General features: G+C 39.2%; 1 protein-coding gene across 1 annotated transcript in view; it reads right to left on the bottom strand.

Annotated features, from left to right (window-relative positions):
- LOC124789366 overlaps positions 1-15,474 on the bottom strand; it is a 385,815-nt gene extending 370,341 nt beyond the window's left edge. Inside the window, exon 1 of the mRNA XM_047256693.1 lies at positions 15,423-15,474. Within this exon, the coding sequence (XP_047112649.1) occupies positions 15,423-15,426 (4 nt within the window). The 5' untranslated portion in view covers positions 15,427-15,474. The remainder of the gene's footprint in view (positions 1-15,422) is intronic.
- Positions 15,475-16,240: the final 766 nt, after the last annotated feature.

Raw genomic sequence — 16,240 nt, forward strand, 5'->3', positions numbered from 1 at the left:
CAAAGAGAGGAAATATAAAAAAACAGTCGGTAATTACCCTGCACACAAATTCACAAACAAGAACGGCATGAGACTCATCGAGTTATGTCAGCAAAACAACCTAAAAATCGTGACAACATCACTTCGAAAAGACCCCAAGAAACAAAAAACATGGAGATCACCAAACCTTCAGCTTGGTGAATTTCAAATAGACCATGTTGCGATCTCCTATGACTTCCAGAAAGAAATACACGACGTTCAAGTCCGCAGAGGGGCAAATATAGATTCTGACCACTACCTTACCAGAGTTAAAATTAAATTCACTCCAAAAAGGAAACGCCAAAGGAAATCACCACTAATTCCCAAATTTGACTTGAAAAATATCAAGGAATCAGAAATTACAGAAGCATGGGATAAACAACCAACAAACAACTGGAAAGATTTCCGAACGAAAATTATACAGAAAGCAAGAGATTTGATTCCGTTAAAGAAAATATGCAAGCATCCATGGTGGAATTCGAATTGTGATAACGCATTAGAAGAGAGACAACAAGCCTTTTTAAATTACAATTGTGATAAATCAGAAACCACACAACAAACATTTTTCAAAGTGAGAAAACAAACAGCTAAAATACTTAGACAAACTAAAAGAAAATACCTTAATGAACAGCTAAACACAATTGAAGAAAACTTTAAGAACCACAACACTCAAGATTTTTATAAAATATTCGCAAATCAAATCAAAGGATACACTCCACAAAATCTCTGCTTCCGGAAACAGAATGGAAAATTGGCACTAACTAACAAAGAAAATTGCCAAGAACTAGCTAAATATTTCTCACAACTCCTAAATTGCCCACAACCAAGTACAAGATTCCCCAGATTACAACCAGAACACACGAATGAGACTTCACTACCACCATCTCAAGAAGAAATTTATAGTCACATTAGAAAACTCAAAAATAATAAATCATCGGGAGAAGATGGAATTGTAGCTGAACTACTGAAAAACCTTGGTCCAAATTCGTTAAAAGAGATCACTAGCATCATCCAAGAAATTTGGCAGACAGAAAATATCCCAGAGGAGTGGAAGTGTGCACTAATTCACCCATTGCACAAAAAGGGAGAGAGATCAGACGTAAACAACTACAGAGGCATTTCACTTTTACCAGTTACCTACAAAATTCTATCTGCATGTCTCCTAAAGAGGGCACAAGAACAACTAGAACATACAATTTCAGACTACCAAGCAGGCTTTCGTCCTAATAGATCATGCCCGGAACAGATATTCAACCTTAAAACTATTTTAAAGATTAAAGCAATCAGGTCAAAACCAATAATCTGCACATTCGTTGATTTCAAAAAGGCATACGATTCCATAGACAGTCTCTATGTCACATTCTCGAAGAACGAGGCCTAGACACTAAAACCCGAAAACTAATTGAACAAACACTAACAGAAACCAAATCAAAAATTAAATTCAGAGGGGAAATTTCGGAACCATTCTCAATTAAAACAGGAGTAAGACAAGGAGATGGGATCTCACCACTATTATTCAATATAGTTTTGGACAAAGTTATGAAAGAGTGGGAAGTAACACTAAGGAAACAAAGCTTTTGGAAGCCAATTGAACTAGGAAGAGGTAAAGGAAAATTGAACATCCCTTATTTAGCGTTTGCAGATGACTTGGCAATTATAACTGACAGTGAAGAAACAGCAGTAAAACAAATTGAGACACTTAAAGAATGTGCTGAGAAGGTTGGCCTGCAAATCTCCTTTGAGAAGACAGAATTCATCTGCTCAAAATTAGATATTTCGAAACTAAAAACAAAGTATGGTGAAATAACTAGAGTCAAGCACTTTAAGTATCTCGGTGAAGTTATTGAACCAACAGGACTTGAGAAAATAGCACAAAAAAACCGATTACAGAAAATCAAGAAAGCATTCGGACTTATTCAAAATATATATAACAAGAAATGTCTATCAAAAGGCACTAAAATCAGACACTACAACACAGTCATCAAACCAACAGTCACATATGCAAGTGAAACACTCTCCCTGAATAGAAAATTAGATTTACACGAAATTAAGAAAGTAGAGAGAAAAATTATTAGAAAAATCCTAGGACCACGATACACACAAGATGGATACAGGCTGCAGACTACCGAGACAACCGAAAAAATATCAAACATCGAGGCAGATATCAGGAAGAGGCGGATGAAGTTTTATGGACATATAGACAGATTACCTGGAAACAGGTTAACTAAACGTCTATTGGACTATATGACATCACTTAAGGCAACAATACCCTGGGTAACTGAAGTTAAGAAGGATTTGAAAAAGGCAAAAATTGACATAACAAACACATCAGACCGGGATACATTCAGAAGAAAAATCGACAAGTGGAAGTTTACTCCAGAGACGGAATCTAAACCTTTCCGACCAAAGTGGACCGAAGAAAGGAAGAAGGCCTTTGGGGAGGCAATGAAGAAATACTGGGAAAATAAGAAGAACATTAAGAAATGTTAATCACCTGCTTATCGTTTTCCCATGGGGACATTCGCTAATAATAATAATAATAATACTAAACATAATAGTAATTACTGCTTATGTCCATGTTTTATATGTATATCATCGTTGTCACATTTTGACACTAAAAAAAAAATTTTCTATTTCAGTTTAACTGAACTTGTAAGAAGATCAGTTTGGTGACGTGTCGATTTGCACAACAACCAACTGCCATTACGTGCAGATTTGCACGCAACAGGAAAGTCGAATCTTTGCAAACTACATTTATTTTACGAAGTCAGATTTATGTTATTCAACATTATGCTAAAGTATGTTTCATTGTATTTGATACAGGTATGTACCACCATCACCAAACTTATCTGCTCGCTAACGACGATTCTGAGCCTGATACGCAGGTAAACAAATTAATTGTAACTGACGATTTGTAGTGGAAGTTGCAATACGTCGATATTACTCCGTTCAGTTATGATTTTCATATTTAATTCCCGCGGTGCTCACTGTGACTCATCCCGACTTCATAACAGTTTAGGTTCGGAATAATGCTAGATCAGCAATTTTCTCAGTTCTTAAAAGAAGTTTTAATTAGTCTATAAGGCTGTTTTTATCGGTTGAGTCACACTGCAGGGGCCACACAGCCCCCTGTGTTTCTTGATACTCGAATTAGATGCATAAGGAAGGAGATGGCATCAAAATTCACAGGAGCGGGTACTAAGGGTAAATAATTTCTGAACATTAGACTAGTTTAAAAAGGTACGAGTTCTTGTGGCACTGGTTAAAAATGACAGTTTCTGCTTTTATGTAAATTAAGAAAACTAAACATTTCTCAAAGCCATGGATCAGATATACACGGAAATCGCAATCATTTGTATACTGATATGTATCTAACCTGTGATATAAAGTTCATTTTACTCGTATCTGTGTGTTTAGAGCTGCGCACTAAAAAAAGTTCGGTAATTTTAGTGCACAACATAAATGACTTAGTCAATGGTAGGATTATTGGTAGTATTAGCAGCATTGGTATGGAAAGAAACATAAATGAATGTTCAAGACAACAAGCGCGAATCGACGTTTTTTTTGTCTACTTGGTTGCTTTGCACGTAAGTAGAACCACACACAATTTACTATTAGCCCATTGTGTATTTTATGTCCTTACAGAATATAAAATGCATTTTATGAATAAGAAGAATTAGTTGATCGCGTAACTTCTTCGATTTTATATAACGAAAGCAGTTACTTTCGATGCAAGTACAGTTTACGTGCACCAACATAAAAATACGTATAATTAATTGTTATTTTTTACTCAATAGGAAGTTCTTTCTCATTATCAAAGGCAAGAATTTCTTGTTATTACTGACAAATGCGGAAGTTGTTTATGAATAATAGAAAATTTTTTTCTGTGCTCGATGAAGTATTGAAGCGATATCTTTTTTTTGCGTCTCATCTTTCTGTTGAGAAAATTGCGTTTTGCAGCACTGTATGATAAATCTGTATTTTTTCTTCATTTTTACTACAGTATCCCTCTGTTTGACATTACAAATCAACAGTTTTCGAATAAAACCTTAATTAAACAGTGAAAGTTTCAATTTTCCTACAAGTACCGTTTACACTTAAGTAACAGACAGGAGGACAACTAACAAGGGAACCTCCCCATCGCACCCCCCTCAGATTTAGTTATAAGTTGGCACAGTGGATAGGCCTTGAAAAACTGAACACAGATCAATTGAGAAAACATGAAGAAGTTGTGTGGAACTGTGAAAAAATAAACAAAATATACAAACTGAGTAGTTTATGGGAAGATGTGCAACATCAAGGAGACTGGTAACGCAATAGCGCCGTGGTCTCATGGTAACGTTACCAGCTGCCGAACGAAAGGTCCTTGGTTCAAATCTTCCGTCGAGTGAAAAAGTTTAATTTTTTATTTTCAGTTTATGTGACGAAACTCTTATGTTTTCATAACTTTTTTGGGAGTGATTATCACAGCCACAAGGAAACCTAAATCGGGCAAGGTAGAAGAATCTTTTTACCCATTCGCCAAGTGTACAAGTTAGGTGGGTCGACAACATATTCCTGTCACGTGACGCACATGCCGTAACTAGTGTCGTATAGAATGTATCAGATGTGTTTTCCTGTGGAGGAATCGGTTCACCTATGACCTTGCGATCAAATGTTTTCGGTTCCCATTGGAGAGGCACGTCCTTTCGTCTACTAATCGCACGGTTTTGCGATGCGGTCGCAAAACACAGACACTAAACTTATTACAGTGAACAGAGACGTCAATGAACGAACGGACAGATAATAACTATGCAAAAATAAAGAAAGTAAAATTTTCACTCGAGGGAAGACTTGAACCAAGGACCTCTCGTTCTGCAGCTGCTCACGCTACCACGGGACCACGGCGCTTCTGAGCTCACTTTGTCCTTGATGTTGCTTATGTGGTCCATGGACTACTCAGTTTGTATATTTTGCTTATTTTGTCACGGTTCCACACAACTTCTTCCTGTTTTCTCAATTGATCTGTGTTCAGTTTATCAAGGCCTATCCACTGTGCCAACTTATAACTAAATCTGAGGGGGGTGCGATGGGGAGGTTCCCTTGTAAGTAAAACAAAAATGACCCTTAGGTTACCGGGCTCCTTATATTTATCCTAACTCAGTTTCTAGACGGTTCACTGCTTCCTGGTTTAGGGGAATCTAGTAAGACATTGATCGCACACGTAGATAAAGCAATTGTTATCGCCCTCATAAAGAAAGCGATCGTTACAAGGGAACGCCTGAAGGTATGCAACACACAGAAATGTATGTAATACAGGTGCGATCTTAACAGACCAAAGCTGCCAGGAAAACTACATTAGTCTACGCTTACTTTTAACAATCTACAGTACCGTAAGACAGTTTTACAACTATTTATAAATTCCTTCTCTGCAAGATTGTACTAATAACCATCAAGAAGTGGAAAAGTAACAATGAGAATGTACACTAATGACCACCTGCTCATAGCGCGTTGCTCCACATTCGGAATGCAATACAGCAGGTACTCTGCACAACAGGGATTCTGAAAGACTTCGTAGATTTCCGACGGTATGTCGCACCAGATAACTACGCTACAGTCACGCAGTTCCTGTGAATTACAGGTCGGTGGTGTGTGTACGCAGAGCTGGTGACCATTAGCGTACCAGATGTGTTCCGTCTTGCTCAGCTCAGGCGAATATAGTGGCCAAAACAAAAACACGAGTTCCCTGTCTTGTTCCTGACCACTGTAAGACGATTACGGTCTTGTGACACGGTCAGTTATCCTGCTGAAACGCTGTCGAGTTAGACTTCAAGCGTGAAAGGATGCTGGTGGTCCAGAATAATGTTCACATAATCCATAGCTGTCTTTGTACTTTCGATTACTATCAGAAGTCCCACGGAGGCATTAGTGAATATTTCCCATAGCACACCACTGTCCCTATTGGACTGAGCCCGTGGCGTGGAGCGTGTTTCGAACAGCTAATCGCCTGGATGGCGGTGTATCCGAACGCGACCATCGACCAGATTGAGAAAAAAACCTGATTCATCCGACCAGACGACACGTCCCCCTTAATCCGCTATCCTGTCTCTCTGATTTTCTGTCCACTGCAATATGAGTTGACGATGTAGTTGGATCAGAATGAGAATATGCGGCGGTCGCCTGCTGCGCGGCCTCACATTCAACAATGCGCACCGAAACGCTTGCGTTTACGCCTGCATTGCTCTCTTTTATCAGATCCATCACAGATCGGTGTCTATCATACTTTACACCAGGCAAGTGCAACCTTTGTTAACCAACGGGTCTGATCCTATACGCAAGTCGCGGGCTGCACGTTGACGTCACGCGACAGTAGCGCTCCTGGCGCATGAATTGAGAACTTTAACGTCCTTGACTTAAATGTTTATGGAGCAACGCAGCAATACAAATGGAACGCTTTTGCTGACACGACACGCTAACAAATTATGCCTCAAAAAGAGGCTTTTTGAGAGTACTTTCATTTTATGTTCACCCCATCTTCAGATGTTTATAGCTGTTTACGTGTCGTGAACTTCCGTTGCAAAATTCTGCAACGACTTTTTCGTTTTACTAATGCTCACGACATGTATATAAATGTTTACATCTGACGGTGGGTTGCCAGGCATCTTGAAATATCATGGAAAAATAAACTCATATAGACTGAGGTAACGAAAGTCATGGATTACCTCCTAATATCGTGGCTGACCTCATTTTACCCAGCGTAATGCAGGAGTTCGACGTGGCATGGACTCAACAAGTAGACGGAAGTCCCCTCCAGAAATACTGAGTCATGCTCCCTCTATAAACCAACTATAATTGCGAAGTGTTGGCGGTGCAGGATTTTGTGCTGGATCTGACCTCTCGATAATGTCCCATAAAAGTTCGACGGGATTCACATAGGACTATTTGGCTGGGCGGATCATTCGTTCGAATTATCCATAATGTTCTTCAAACCAATGGCGAACAATTGTGGTCTGGTGACATGCTGCAGTGTCATCCATAAAAATTCCGTCATTGTTTGGGAACATGAAGTCCATGAATGTCTGAAAATGGTCTCCAAGTAGCAAAACATAACCATTTCCAGTCAATGATCGGTTCAACTGAACCACAGGAGGAAGTCCATTCCATGTAAAAGCAGCCCGCGCCATTATGGAGCCACCATCAGCTTGGACAGCGCCTTGTTGACAACTTGAGTCCATGACTTCTTGCGCCTTGCGCCACAATCGAACCCTACCATAAGCTCTTATCAGCTGAAATCTCTGACGAGACAAGGATTTTCCAGTCGTCTAGGATCCAGCCGATGTGGTCACAAGCCCAGGAGAGGTGCTGCAGGCGATGTACTGTAAGCAAAGGCACTTGCATGGGTCGTCTGCTGCCACAACCCAGTAACGCCAAATTACGCCGCAGTGCCCTAAGGGGTACGTCGTCGTGTATCCCACATTTATTTCGGCTGTTGTTTCACGCAGGGTTGCTTGTCTGTTAGCACTGACTACGCAAACGCTGCTGCTCTCGGTTGTTAAGTGAAGGTCGTCGGCCACTGCGTTGTCCGTGGTGATGGGTAATACCTCAAATGTGGTATTCTCGACACGCTCTTGGAACTGTGGATATCGGAATATTGAATTCCCTAACGATTTCCAAAATGGAATATCCTGTGGTGTCACCGCCAGACACCACACTTGTTAGGTGGTAGCCTTTAAATCGGCCGCGGTCCATTAGTATACGTCGAACCCACGTGTCGCCACTGTCAGTGATTGCAGACAGAGCGCCGCCACACGGCAGGTCTAGAGAGACTTCCTAGCACTCGCCCCAGTTGTACAGCCGACTTTGCTAGCGATGCTACACTGACAATTACGCTCTCATTTGCCGAGACGATAGTTAGCATAGCCTTCAGCTACGTCATTTGCTACGACCTAGCAAGGCGCCATTACCAGTTTATATTGAGATTGTTGTTAATTTACCGTCAAGAGCGATGTACACTAATTATGGATTAAAGTTAAGTATTCCAGAAGTTATGTACTATTTTTGGCTACTATAATTCCTTGTCATTTTCCAGACCTCACGCCAGTCTGCGTGAGCTTAAACGGGTGCCTTTCGGCTTCCTCCAAACTCCGTGAATTGGCTCCTGCCAATTCACTACATATCCCATGTAGGACTACTAATCCGCGTCCTAAGTCTTAATTCCCGTCGTGCGGCCAAACGTTGGAAACCTTTTCACAAGAATCACCTGATTACAAGTGACAGCTACAGCAATGCACTGCCCTTATACTTGTGCAAGTGATACTACCGCCACATGCATATCGCTATTCTATTACTTCTATCACCTCAGGATAAAAAGCAACTGGTTGCGGCTAATTCATTGTAAATTACCTTCGATTTCAACAGTTTAATACGTCCATAAATGTTAATACGAGAGACAATAGAAAAAATACGGCATTGATGTAGGTAACCCCAACAGACAAACAATTAGGAGAAAGCAGAATGAGATTTTCACCCTGCAACAGAGTGTGCGCTGATATGAAACTTCCCTGATATGAAACTTCCCTGATATGAAACTTCCCTGATATGAAACTTCCCTGATATGAAACTTCCCTGATATGAAACTTCCCTGATATGAAACTTCCCTGATATGAAACTTCCCTGATATGAAACTTCCCTGATATGAAACTTCCCTGATATGAAACTTCCCTGATATGAAACTTCCCTGATATGAAACTTCCCTGATATGAAACTTCCTGGCAGATTAAAACTGTGTGCCGGACCGAGACTCGAACTCGGGACCTTTGCCTTTCGTAGGCAAGTGCTCTGCCATCTCAGCTACCCAAGCACGACTCACGACCCGTCCTCACAGCTTCATTTCTGCCAGTATCTTGTCTCCTACTTTCCAAACATCATAGAAGCTCTTCAGAAGAGATATGTTGCTAATTTCTTCCGCGGGCCGGATTGAAACGGTTGGGTAATCATCCGATGTCCAGTTTCTGTAACGAGACGTCAGTGTCCAACGCGTTGTTGCCAACTCGTGGTTTCGCCATCGTTCAGGCAGTTTCCATAGACACTCTTGACTGTTGCACGAGAACAGACGAACGGCTTCGCCTGTTTGAGATGCTAGTTCCCACGCGCCGGGTCACGACACTTGATCCTTTGTCAAAGTCGCTCACGTCAGTTGATTTTCCAATATGCGGTCTGTATCACTGCTATAATGGTTTCCCATTCACCTCTGCTCCGCTCGTATTTTCCTACGGCAGCAAGTGCCCGCTACGTCACCAGAGACACTCAATTTCGCAATGGGTAGTGGTTGTAATGGATTGACACACCAGTGTGTTGTAACAAGCAAGCTGCTGATTGTGCTGCTAAGGGGATATACGGAATTTTTCATATGAATCACTAAGGTAATTTTCTTTTTTTTTTTTTTTTTTTGAATCTGCTGGAATTCTCAGTTTCGCCTGATGTTTGCAGGCAGCTCATTTAATAGCATTGGTACAGAAAACTTATCACTGCAAACCCGTGACGAGGACGAAGAAAGCTATGATGAAATTATTTTTAAGTCTTTCACCGAAATTTATATATTACAATAAAACAGTGCCAGGAAAGAACAGTTCCTTCTCTCTTGGTTTCGACTCATTTTAATGCCCGTGTTCTGGAAGAGGTATAGCACAGAGACAGACCAGCAGTCTGACCTCAGAAAGCGCAGAAACTGTCCTAATAAGCAGAGGGGTCGCCGCGCTTGTCAAAAGAAAGCTCTGGAAATTGTCTCTTGGGTTTCATGAGTCGACGGCAAACCGACCGGTGAGGGAATAGGAGGGAAGACAGATATTTTGTGCAAAGCGGCGTCATACAAGTCTATGACCCAGAGCCTACATCCCACGGAGTACAGAGGGTACCCTGCCCAAAAAGATATTGTTTGAAATTTGTGGTTGACGTTTTAAGGTTTCCAGTTTATTTTTTGTGTTTAAGGAACTGATGTGAGCTCTACATTTTTATTTGACGTGTCATACTTTACATCTGTACTCTGGATATTTTTCTGGATCTTTGTTCAAAAGTGAATACGGTACTTTTTGAGAAAGTTCTCTTGAATGCCATTTCTGAAAATGTTTCAGAGAAAACTTCAGTTACAAAAACTCCTGTTACAGGAATACCTTTTGTGGAAGCATTGTTCCAGACGAGCTTGCATCCGTCCCTCATTTACGGTAATCACCTTAAGAATGGTAGCAGAAGAAAGGTACAGACTTTCTGTAAGAAAAACAAATGATTAACAGACCTGAATCACATGATACACGCAAAACGAAGTGTGGAAAAATAAGGAAACCGAAAATTTTGAGATGAATTTGAGTTAATTTTTGTAACTGAAGTGGAATTCTGTATTTGAAACTATGAGCACATGTGAGGAAACGCATAAATTGTCAGGCCTAGGAAAAAGTGTAAATACTTTATTTACGTGAAACTCTTACTACGTTAACTGTTTTAAATCTATTCATAACAGAGATAAAAACAGAACTGTACAGAAGTGTAGTAAAACCCATTGCCTTTCATGTAAAAGGCGAAATGGGTCTCTAAAATTAAATACTATTATTTCATCAACAGCAAATTCTCCATTTCATGTAAGATCGTTCTTATTGCATACCGTCGAGCCGGTGGTCTAAATGTAAACAGCGTGCCTGGAAACCGAGAAGTGGTGGGATCAAATCCCGGACCGGCCGGGTTAGGGATTTTCTTTGCCCTGGGACTCGGTGTTTTGTGTTATCATCATCATCATCATCATCATCATCATCATCATCATCATCCGTCCGTGACGGTGGATCGATCGGACTGTGTATAAAATTGAAGTGTGTAAAAATTTGGACTTTGCACGGGCGCTGATGACCGCATAGTTGAGCGCCCCACAAACCAACCACCACCACCACCACAACAACCACCACCACCGAATCCCGGAAATTTTGTGTGTGTTCTGAATCTAGTCTTCACCTCTCAACGATGTGAGGAGTCGCCAGTAACACTGTTGGGATTCCACTTTAAATCGTAGGTCTCCTTTCCTCTACTGGGATAGATTAGGTACACGAAAGTCGCCAAAGTGGCACTCAGTTCAAAGGCTTCCATCCTTGCGAAATTATTATTATTATTATTATTATTATTATTATTATTATTATTATTATTATTATTTCTTTCTTTCCTCAGACGTTATGTCTGGTCAAAAATGGAAAGTGACGCGGACCTTGATGAAGCGTGACTTCCTTTTAACTGTACGGTATATGTTATATTGCATTTAGGAACTTTCGGGTGATTGAACATGTATCAATAATTAAGGATTTCTGTAGTTGTATATATACGTTTGGATGTAGCTGTATTGCATTGATGTACTGGTGGATATTGTGTGGTATGACTCCTGTAGTTGATAGTATAATTGGTATAATGTCAACTTTATCCTGATGCCACATGTCCTTGACTTCCTCAGCCAGTTGGATGTATTTTTCAATTTTTTCTCCTGTTTTCTTTTGTATATTTGTTGTATTGGGTATGGATATTTCGATTAGTTGTGTTAATTTCTTCTTTTTATTGGTGAGTATGATGTCAGGATTGTTATGTGGTGTTGTTTTATCTGTTATAATGGTTCTGTTCCAGTATAATTTGTATTCATCATTCTCCAGTACATTTTGTGGTGCATACATGTATGTGGGAACGTGTTGTTTTATAAGTTTATATTGTAAGGCAAGCTGTTGATGTATTATTTTTGCTGAATTGTCATGTCTTCTGGGATATTCTGTATTTGCCATATTGTACACCCGCTTGTGATGTGATCTACTGTTTCTATTTGTTGTTTGCAAAGTCTGCATTTATCTGTTGTGGTATTGGGATCTTTAATAATATGCTTACTGTAATATCTGGTGTTTATTGTTTGATCCTGTACTGCAATCATGAATCCTTCCGTCTCACTGTATATATTGCCTTTTGTTAGCCATGTGTTGGATGAGTCTTGATCGATGTGTGGCTGTGTTAGATGATACGGGTGATTGCCATGTAGTGTCTTCTTTTTCCAATTTACTTTTTTCGTATCTGTTGATGTTATGTGATCTAAAGGGTTGTAGAAGTGGTTATGAAATTGCAGTGGTGTAGCCGATGTATTTATATGAGTGATTGCCTTGTGTATTTTGCTAGTTTCTGCTCGTTCTATAAAGAATTTTCTTAAATTGTCTACCTGTCCATAATGTAGGTTTTTTATGTCGATAAATCCCCTTCCTCCTTCCTTTCTGCTTAATGTGAATCTTTCTGTTGCTGAATGTATGTGATGTATTCTATATTTGTGGCATTGTGATTGTGTAAGTGTATTGAGTGCTTCTAGGTCTGTGTTACTCCATTTCACTACTCCAAATGAGTAGGTCAGTATTGGTATGGCATAGGTATTTATAGCTTTGGTCTTGTTTCTTGCTGTCAATTCTGTTTTCAGTACTTTTGTTAGCCTTTGTCTATATTTTTCTTTTAGTTCTTCTTTAATATTTGTATGATCTATTCCTATTTTTTGTCTGTATCCTAGATATTTATAGGCATCTGTTTTTTCCATCGCTTCTATGCAGTTGCTGTGGTTATCCAATATGTAATCTTCTTGTTTAGTGTGTTTTCCCCTCACTATGCTATTTTGCTTACATTTGTCTGTTCCAAAAGCCATATTTATATCATGCTTAATACTTCTGTTATCTTCAGTAATTGGTTGAGTTGTTGATTTGTTGCTGCCAGTAGTTTTAGATCATCCATGTATAGCAAATGTGTGATTTTGTGTGGGTATGTTCCAGTAATATTGTATCCATAATTTGTATTATTTAGCATGTTGGATAGTGGGTTCAGAGCAAGGCAGAACCAGAAAGGACTTAATGAGTCTCCTTGGTATATTCCACACTTAATCTGTATTGGCTGTGATGTGATATTATTTGAATTTGTTTGGATATTAAGTGTGGTTTTCCAATTTTTCATTACTATGTTTAGGAACTGTATCAATTTAGGATCTACTTTGTATATTTCCAATATTTGTAGTAACCATGAGTGGGGTACACTATCAAAAGCTTTTTGGTAATCAATGTATGCGTAGTGTAGCGACCTTTGTTTAGTCTTAGCTTGATATGTCACCTCTGCATCTATTATCAGTTGCTCTTTACATCTTCATGCTCCTTTGCAACAGCCTTTTTGTTCTTCATTTATAATTTTGTTCTGTGTTGTATGTGTTATTAATTTCTGTGTAATGACTGAAGTTAATATTTTGTATATTTTGGTAGGCATGTTATGGGGCGATATTTAGCTGGGTTTGCTGTGTCTGCTTGATATTTAGGTTCAGGATAAGTTATTCCATGTGTAAGTGTTTCAGGGAATGTGTATGAGTCTGCAATGTAACTGTTAAATAATTTAGTTAGATGTGAATGTGTTGAGGTGAACTTCTTTAGCCAGAAATTTGCTATTTTATCTTTTCCAGGGGTTTTCCAATTGTGAGTAGAATTAATTGCTCGGGTGACTTCATGTTGCAAAATTATCACTTCAGGCATTTGTGGTATCATCTTGTATGCGTCTGTTTCTGCTTGTATCCACTGTGCATGCCTGTTATGCTGTACCGGGCTTGACCATATGTTGCTTCAGAAGTGTTCCATGTCTGTTATGTTTGGTGGATTGTCTATTTTAATGTGTGTGTTATCTATTGTCTGGTAAAATTTCTTTTGGTTTGTGTTGAATGTTTGGTTTTGTTTCCTTCTATTTTCACTTTTTTTGTATCTTCTAAGTTGTTTGGCCAGTGCTTGTAATTTCTGCTTCTTTTCATCTAATTGCTCTATCGCTTCTTGCTGTGATATTTTACCTAACCTTTTTCGCTTTTTTTTCTGGTATTTCATTTCTTATAAATTGTGTTAGCTATCCAATGCCTTTTATCAGTTTTTCTATTCTTATTAATAGCCTGTGTTGCCATGCTGGTTTTGTGGGCTTCTTCTGTGTGTTTGTTGGTTATGATCTATGCCTAGTGTGTATATTTAGTGTAGTGAGGGCTCCTACATACACCAGTAGTTGTAACTCTTCCATAGTTGTATTTTCATTTATTTTGTTGTGTATGATTGTGTTGATAGTTGTTATTGTTATTTCAACTTGTGGGTTATTTGGTGGTCTATGCAAGAATGGTCTAATGTCTGTATTTGTGTCTTTGTATTCTATATATGTCAACTGAAATTTTTCTTCTATATCTAACGTGTGTCACTTCATGTTCTATTTGTGCTTGTTCTGGTGGCTGTCTTAAGATTTCGTTTTCCTCTGTTTAATTGATGCGTGTTGTTCTTTGTTTGTTTGCTCTGGGATGTTTGAGTCCATTACTGTATTTTCTTCTTCTTCTGATTGCACATTATTTTGTTCCAGTATTTGTTGTACTTGTTGTTTAATGTTTTCTAATTCTGACTGGGGTATCCTGTTATTTTTGATTATTACACGGATCTGATCAGCTAGTCGTTGTTCTGTTAAAAATTTTAATTCCGGGTATCTGGTAATAAATGTTGTGTATACTTGTGATCTGTATCCAGTTGTGTTGGTTCCTAAGTATGTTGCTTGGTAATAACAGAACATGAGGTGTCCGTTAACTTCATCTGACCATCTCATCCTCGCCTTTGTTTTCCTTCTAGAGTGGTTGCAGGAAGCATATCCTGCAAAACACCTCTATTTGGATTTAAATCATTTGCCATGTGGCTAGCAGTGTCGTTACCATTGTGGACGGGTATAGGGTTCAAGCGTCGTCCCCGACCATGACAGCACTTGTCCGAGGCTTCATTAGTTCTGTCCTGAACCAACTAATCACACTAAAAGGGGGGGTTAGCCCTATTAGTGTATTGATCTTTTCGTCGCCTTTTACGACTGGTAGAACATACCGGAGTCCTATTCTTTTCCTGGGCCTCCACGGGGTCTATTATTATTATTATTATTATTATTATTATTATTATTATTATTATTATGGGGCAACAGTAACAGCAACAGAAGTACTGCCAGTATTAACTTTATTAGTTCACAGTAAGTATTATTTACTCAATTGTCACCACACACACGGATAGGTTTAATACAATTTGTTATATTAAAAGTGTTATTTCTTATGTAACCATGATGCAAAAAAGTTACTAATGTATATGTCTAAACACTAATCCTATGGTAGAGAAGGTCTGATGGCCCTAATCACATCACGTTACATAAAATAAATAGTTTAACAATAATATGTGTAGCGGCTCTTATGATTGAGAAACTCTTTTGTGTGCCATATGATTAATAATAATATAGATGGGTCGGGAGACATCGCAATGACAATCATATGACAAAAGAATAGCGTTTTTTGATTTACTTTTGGAAAAGCGTCACAATAAACGAGATTATTTGTCTTTATTTTTATTACATACCCATTGAGAAGGCGAACCAAGGACTGTGACTGTTTGAACTTTCTGCCAAAGTGCGTCTGAAAAAAAGAAAATATTGAATCTGTAAGGTCTTTATCATCTTTCATATACTATATCCAAGTACAGCAAAATCAATAACTATCACTTATAGAAACGTTGAAGGAGATTTATTCATATTTCAGAACCTCTATTTGGTGTAAATAACGGCAGATTGCTCGAAATGTAGAAAAATTTAAATTAATGCAGTTGAATAGGAAAAACAAAGCCGTAATTTTCGAGTACAGCATTGATAGTGTGTTGCTTGACACAGAGGCGTCGATTAGATATCCAGGTGTAACGTTGTAAAGCGATCTGAATGGAATGATCACTTAAGGGCGATAGTAAGGAAGGCCAATGGTCGGCTTCAGTTTATTGGGGGAATTTTAGAAAAGCGTACTTCGTCTATAAAGGAGGCCGCCTGCATAATACTTGTACGTCCAATTACCGACTGTTACTCGAGTGTTTGGTATCTCCACCAGCCGGCCACTGTGGCCGAGCGGTTCTAGGCCCTTCAGTCCGGAACCGCGCTGGTGCCGCGGTCGCAGATTCGAATCCTGCCTCGGGCATGAATGTGTGTGATGTCCTTAGGTTAGTTAGGTTTAAGTAGTTCTAAGTTCTAGGGGACTGATGCCCGCAGCAGTTAAGTCCCATAGTGCTCAGAGCCATTTTTGAACCTGGGTCACGCCATAATCCAATATATTCATCAGCTAATACTCACTAACATAATTTGATAGCCACGTCAGGGAGAATGAAACTACGACGACTCGAGACCAATGTTGCTG

This window comes from Schistocerca piceifrons, chromosome 3, assembly GCF_021461385.2.
Source record: "Schistocerca piceifrons isolate TAMUIC-IGC-003096 chromosome 3, iqSchPice1.1, whole genome shotgun sequence".
Taxonomy (NCBI): Eukaryota; Metazoa; Arthropoda; class Insecta; order Orthoptera; family Acrididae; genus Schistocerca; species Schistocerca piceifrons.